The sequence below is a fragment of the Taudactylus pleione genome, unplaced genomic scaffold (genome assembly GCF_031769625.1).
Source record: "Taudactylus pleione unplaced genomic scaffold, aTauple2 ptg000483l, whole genome shotgun sequence".
In the NCBI taxonomy this organism is placed as follows: Eukaryota; Metazoa; Chordata; class Amphibia; order Anura; family Myobatrachidae; genus Taudactylus; species Taudactylus pleione.
The window spans coordinates 1,341,375-1,347,764 of NW_028284885.1; the positions used below are offsets into that span (position 1 = coordinate 1,341,375).

Below are 6,390 nucleotides of genomic sequence, written 5' to 3' on the forward strand. Positions count from 1 at the left end.
TAGTGTTTGGTAAGGAGGAGTCAGGAGGTAGTGCAGATAGGTAGTGGTGAGTAAGGGGGGGTCAGGGAGGTAGTGCAGATAGGTAGTGGTGAGTATGGAGAGGTCAGGGGGTAGTGCAGATAGGTAGTGGTGAGTATGGAGGAGTCAGGGAGGTAGTGCAGAGAGATAGTGTTTGATAAGGAGGGGTCCGGAGAGTAGTGCAGATAGGTAGTGGTGAGTATGGAGGGGTCAGTGAGGTAGTACAGATAGGTAGTGGTGAGTATGGAGGAGTCAGGGAGGTAGTGCAGATAGGTAGTGGTTAGTATGGAGGGGTCAGGGGGTAGTGCAGATAGGTAGTGGTCAGGAGGATAGTGTAGATAGGTAGTGGTGAGTATGGAGGGGTCAGGGAGGTAGTGCAGATAGGTAGTGGTGAGTATGGAGGGGTCAGGGAGGTGGTGCAGAGAGATAGTGTTTGATAAGGAGGGGTCCGAAGAGTAGTGCAGATAGATAATGGTGAGTATGGAGGGGTCAGGGGGTAGTGCAGATAGGTAGTGGTGAGTATGGAGAGGTCAGGGGGTAGTGCAGATTGGTAGTGGTGAGTATGGAGGGGTCAGGAGGTAGTGCAGATAGGTAGTGGTGAGTATGGAGGAGTCAGGGAGGTAGTGCAGAGAGATAGTGTTTGATAAGGAGGGGTCAGGAGGTAGTGCAGATAGGTAGTGGTGAGTATGGAGGGGTCAGGAGGTAGTGTTTGGTAAGGAGGGGTCAGGGGGTAGTACAGATAGGTAGTTTTGAGTATGGAGGAGTCAGGGTGGTAGTGCAGATAGGTAGTGGTGAGTATGGAGGAGTCAGAGAGGTAGTGCGGATAGGTAGTGGTGAGTATGGAGGGGTCAGGGGGTAGTGCAGATAGGTAGTGGTGAGCATGGAGGGGTCATGGGGGTAGTGCAGATAGGTAGTGGTGAGTATGGAGGGGTCAGGGGGTAGTGAAGATAGGTAGTGGTGAGTATAGAAGGGTCAGGGAGGTAGTGCAGAGAGATAGTGTTTGGTATAGAGAGGTCAGGGGGCAGTGCAGATAGGTAGTGGTGAGGAATGTACCGTAGTTAAACCAGATGCATCTACTAAATAGGGTCATTTTTCCCTTCTTGGGTGGAACAGTAGGTCTGAATTGTATTGTGGAATACATTCATGCTTTTATTATATCACAGAGAGAGAGAGTGTGTATGCACATATAGGACCTGATTCGCTAAGGCGTGATTGCTCGCTCTGAGCGATTTTCGCCCATCTGCGCATGCGTGTGTGCAAGCCATTCGTTGTGATCTGATTTTAGTAGCTCGTAAGCCACTATCAGGTCGCTGCTTTGAGTGACAGATAGTGTCGTTTGTGGGTGGTAACAGGGGAAGGTGCTTGTGAACGGGGGAGTGGATGTACGAACGCAGGCGTGTCTGGCCGCCAAAATGCCGTTTAAAGGGCGTGCATAATTAGCAATGTAGCGTCATTGTACACGTCACCTACATGTATTTCAGCCTGTGCTTGCGGCAGGTTAAGGCAACCTCAAGGGCTGCGAGTAGCTCCGATGGCTCACGATGGTCTAGATCAATCCTTCATTTCCCGTAGATGACGTGTGTTGCGAGTGGCAAGGGGGCGTCGTCAGACATTTGCGAGCGCACTTTGCCATGGGAACGCCTACCGTCTGGGGCCGGCCCCACTGACATCACTAGTGATGACAGTGGGATTGCTTTTGGCTCTGATAGAGCCAAAAGCACTCCAGGGCTTGCGGCAGCGAGACCCTACCGCAGGGTCTCGTCGCAAGCCCGTTGGTCGCGATGGTCTTGACCACCGCGACCATCATTTTGGCCGCTCGCTATAGCTGTGGGTGGTCACCCACAGCTATGCGAGCGCCCAGGAGGCCGCTCCAAAAAGGAGCAGGGACGGCCCTGATTCAGAACGAGCGCTCTGTCAGAGCGTCCGGCTCTGAATCAGGGCCTATGTGCAGTGTAATGTGAATAAGATTGTGTTACTGTGTAATGTAGTTTGAATCGGGGATATTATTGTGACCACGCCCATTTCTTTTGAAACCTCGCCTTTAGCATACCTCCCAACCATCCTGATTTTAGCGAGAAAGTGTCCCAGATGGGGAGGAAATGGTGAATAGATGCCATGCGCATGCATGCGGCATCTATTGACTGGAGAAAGGGACTGGGAATATGCCCAGCAGCACCAAGAGCACTGGGCATGTACCCAGCATGATTGGAATTATGGGGTGGCGCTCATGATTATTCTTTTCCCATGAGATCACACCCCTTTCCTTTGTCAGGCGCACCTTGGTTTTGCAAATTCCGCCAGGGGGCGCCAAAATGTATCCTTGCTTACCAAAAATATTAGGCTCTGGCCGGCCCTGGATGCTCTACGTCTGCTGCAGCAGGAATCCTGGCTGCAGGGTGCTGTTCCAGGTACCCTACTATACAGGAGTAGGCACCGCCCACAGAGCCTCTGCTCTCTGGGCCTGATTCAGAGCCGCTCGTTTGCTCCGAGCGATGTTCGCACATCTGCGCATGCGTATGGGTCGTAATGCGCATTCGCCAACCAGTCAGTGCGGTCGGAAATCGTGTGCTCACAAAATAGCGAGTGCCTGCTAATCTGAGTGACAGGATGAGGCGTTTGTGGGTGGTAACAGGGGAAGGTGCTTGAAAACGGGGTGTGGAGATCCGAACGCAGGTGTGCCAAACGGTCAAAATGGGCGTTTTAAGGGTGTGCATAATTAACAAAGCAGCGTCATCGACCACGTCACTTGGTTGTCTTTTAGCCTGAATTGCTCGCATGATTGCGGTAGGAAAATGCTACCACAAGCACTGCGAGCAGTTCATACGCCTTTCGATGTACTCGATTAATCTAATAAATAGCGGAGATGACGTATGATGCGAGCGGCCAGGGGGCGTCTTTACAAAATAGCGAGCGCATGTTTTCGTTCGCTCGCTCAGACATAGAGGCGTCAACAAACCGCAAAGAGCGAGCGCTCTATTTAAATATCCGGCCCCTTTTTCTGAACGAGCGAGCGCAAATAGCGTCCGGCTCTGAATCAGGCCCTTTGTGCGCCAGCACCTGGCTCTACCTGTGGGCCTTTTAAAATGTGTCAGAGAGTAATGAATACACCTGTGCACCTGCTTGGAGACCTGGAAAACATAACCTATATGGGGTCCTGAGGACCGAATATGACAACGGCTGATATAGAGAATATACAGAGAATAAGGGGCTGCTGTGACTGCTTTAGTATCCTGTGCCGTAGCAGCGTTTTCCATTATATGCTAATGCTGGTTTCTAGTGTACAAATTTCTGTCTACATCACAAGTATTGCCAGCCTAACACCCCACAGAGTGGCAGAAGAAAACCTGTTATGTTGCGGCTACCTCAACTGGCTGATATGTACGCAAGCGGGCATGCGGCACATCTTCCACCCTGCTCCTGAGCGCAGCCAGCTACTGACTGTACTGAGAGCTACAGACCCTCACATATGTTAGATTAGGAACTTTAAGAAAACTTGAACTGAGTGACATCTGGATAATCTTTTAAATAAAGTATAAAGTATATCTGTGTGTGACGGCAAATCTGCTTTTTGAGTATAAAACAATTATTTTCCTCAATTCTGACCCACCACCGTCACCACAATAAGCAGGTAAGCAAAGTGCACTGCACACACTCTGCTCTGCATCAGTGCCTGGTGTTACGCAATCCCCTGCGTCCTGCATCAGTGCCTGGTGTTACGTAATCCCCTGCGCTCTGCATCAGTGTCTGATACGCTCCTGCTTGCGCCATCTCCGTACGGCTAAGGCGCCTGCGCACTCTGCCGTGAACACCCCTGTTGCGCCTGCGCACTACTTACTCTGAAGTCGCTGGAGTCTACACCCAGCTACATAGCCCGATTCCGGAAGTGACACCACCACACGTTTAACGAAGAAGACTCGACATGGCGTCAATGGCGCGGTCTTTGGTCACGTCGGAGGACATCAAAGAGGTCCGAGGCTATGTCTGCATACCTTGCAATGTTCAGATTACTTCAGCCTTAGACCTGTACTATCACACCATAGGATATAAACACGAAAATGTCCTGATACGTAGCTGCCCTGAAATGCTTCCACACTCACAAAGTCTCCAGCACTTCCTGGACACTTATGTGAAGGACGAGCCATTGCTGGGCTTGGAGTACATTGAGGAATTGCCGTTTATGCATATGGAGAACTACATGTACAAGTGTCACCTCTGTGATATAGCAGCTGACAGAAAATCTGTTTTCGCCCATATAACGGCACCAGATCACATAAAGAAATATCTGGACACTCACCACCCTGAGATGCTGCCTTCCAGAATACAGATTTCTGGTGTGGAAGTAAAGGGAAAAATGTTGCGAAAAACATTGCATTCAATTGCATCAGAGATTTGCAGTCAGCATGGGAGAAAAAAAATCACAGAGTCTGCCACTGATGATGGCCCACTGGCAGCCAAAGTGGCCAAAAAAGACCCTCCCAGCAGAGACAGTGATCTCCCCAGAATAGAAACGGACTCTTTAAAACCCAATCGCCAGGATTTAAACAGAGGCTCTCCCCCTTCCCAAAAAAAAGACCTCCCCAGAAGGGTCAGTGATCCCCCCAGAAGGGAAACTGACCTTTTAAAACCCAATCGCAAGGATTTAAACAGAGGTCGTCACCCTTCCCAAAAGAAAGACCTCCCCAGAAGGGACAGTGATTTTCCCAGAAGGGAAACTGACTGTTTAAAACGCAATCGCCAGGATTTAAACAGAGATCGTCCCCCTTCCCAAAAGAAAGACCTCCCCAGAAGGGCCAGTGATTTTCCCAGAAGGGAAATAGACTTTTTAAAACCCTACTACAAGGATTTAAACAGATTCACTCCTCCTTACCAAAATAAAGTCCTCCCCAGAAGGGACAGTTATCTCCACAGAAGGGAAACTGACTGTTTAAAACCCAATCGCAATGATTTAAACAGAGGCTCTCCTTCCCGAAAAAGAGACCTCAGCAGGGACAGTTATCTCCACAGAAGAGAAACAGACTCTTTAAAACCCAGTCGCATGGATTTAAGCAGAGACTCGCCCTCTTCTCAAAAAGAATTAACGGAGATGGCACTGCAGGAGCGACGCAAAGCAATCAGGGACATATTGGAGAGTACGAGAAGTCTACCATTTCAACACACTGATGAGTTTTTGGCTTACATGAGAGAATTTGAGATACAAAACGACGAGGATGCCATGTTCGTTAAAGGAATCATTCAGAATTATACTGCAGCGCTGATGAAGTTTCAGCAGGGGGAAGCAACCGCGGCGGCGCAGGGAACGCCGTCCAGCAGTCACCTGGCTCCAGTATGTGCACCTAGCGTTGTTGCAGAGCGCGGCGGTTATATTCCGGAGACTCTGGATAAAGCAGTTACTTCTGTGTTATGCTGTGCTGACAGCTCCAGCCTAGAATCGGAAGCGGTGGATAAAAGTGACGCCACACAGATCTTCTTCAGCAGTATCAAAAATATGGCGGCCTCCGAGGTCAGCAGCGCTTTGGAGAAAATTGCTGCTACAAATCCAGCATTTAAAGGGATTGATATACCAAATGTGATGAAATACTTGCAGGAAACTGGGAGACTTAAATAACCATGATGCTGGAATATTCTATAGCTACAGATATATTTATTATTTCGGAACAACTACGTTTCTAATTTTTTGTTTATTAACTACCCTACAACCCCCCCTCCTGTTTCCCCAAACTTATTTCAGCTGGGAGATCCAAGATGTATTTTTAAATTATAATTTTTGTACAATTTGTTTGACTGATGACTACAATGAACTGGTCACAAATACTGTCAGATTTCCATAATACTATTTGTACTAAGGCACCATATCTTCTGTTTCCTTCCTGAGTTGGTCAGTAATGCTGGGACTTACAGTTCCATAACAGCTTTAGAGCTGCCCGTTCTCTATAACTTGCATCATATAAGTAGTAAAATGAAAATCTGTCATTGTCCTTAATCCACGGTTCCAGTTGCAAAATGTTCTAAATGTTTGGCTGCAAAACACTTATTTGGAAATGATAAAGATTTTGTACCCAGTTGGGGACATTATATTATATTTCAGCTGTCCTATTTGTATTGCATATAAAGAAATTAAAACTGAACGCTAATTTAAGGTGGGTACACATTAGACGCTATATCGTACGATACAGACGATATCGGTCGGATCGTACGATATATCGTTCACATCGTCTAGTGCAGTGATTCCCTCGGTCATCAAGGCACACTAACAGTCCTGGTTTTAGTGATATCCATGCTTGAACACAGGTGTTAAATCAAAATAACTAAGATACTACTTAAATTACCTGTGCTCAAGTATGGCTATCCTTAAAATCTGGACTGTTAGTGTGC

General features: G+C 48.1%; 1 protein-coding gene across 1 annotated transcript; it reads left to right on the plus strand.

Annotated features, from left to right (window-relative positions):
• Positions 1-3,893: 3,893 nt before the first annotated feature.
• LOC148502791 (uncharacterized) lies at positions 3,894-6,092 on the plus strand. The gene has a single exon (XM_088449353.1). The coding sequence runs from the start codon at positions 3,938-3,940 to the stop codon at positions 5,621-5,623; it is 1,686 nt and encodes a 561-aa protein (XP_088305479.1). The 5' UTR covers positions 3,894-3,937; the 3' UTR covers positions 5,624-6,092.
• Positions 6,093-6,390: the final 298 nt, after the last annotated feature.

Coding starts and splice junctions, on each gene's coding strand:
- LOC148502791 (XM_088449353.1), top strand. CDS start 3,938: ATGGCGTCAATGGCGCGGTCTTTGGTCACGTCGGAGGACATCAAAGAG.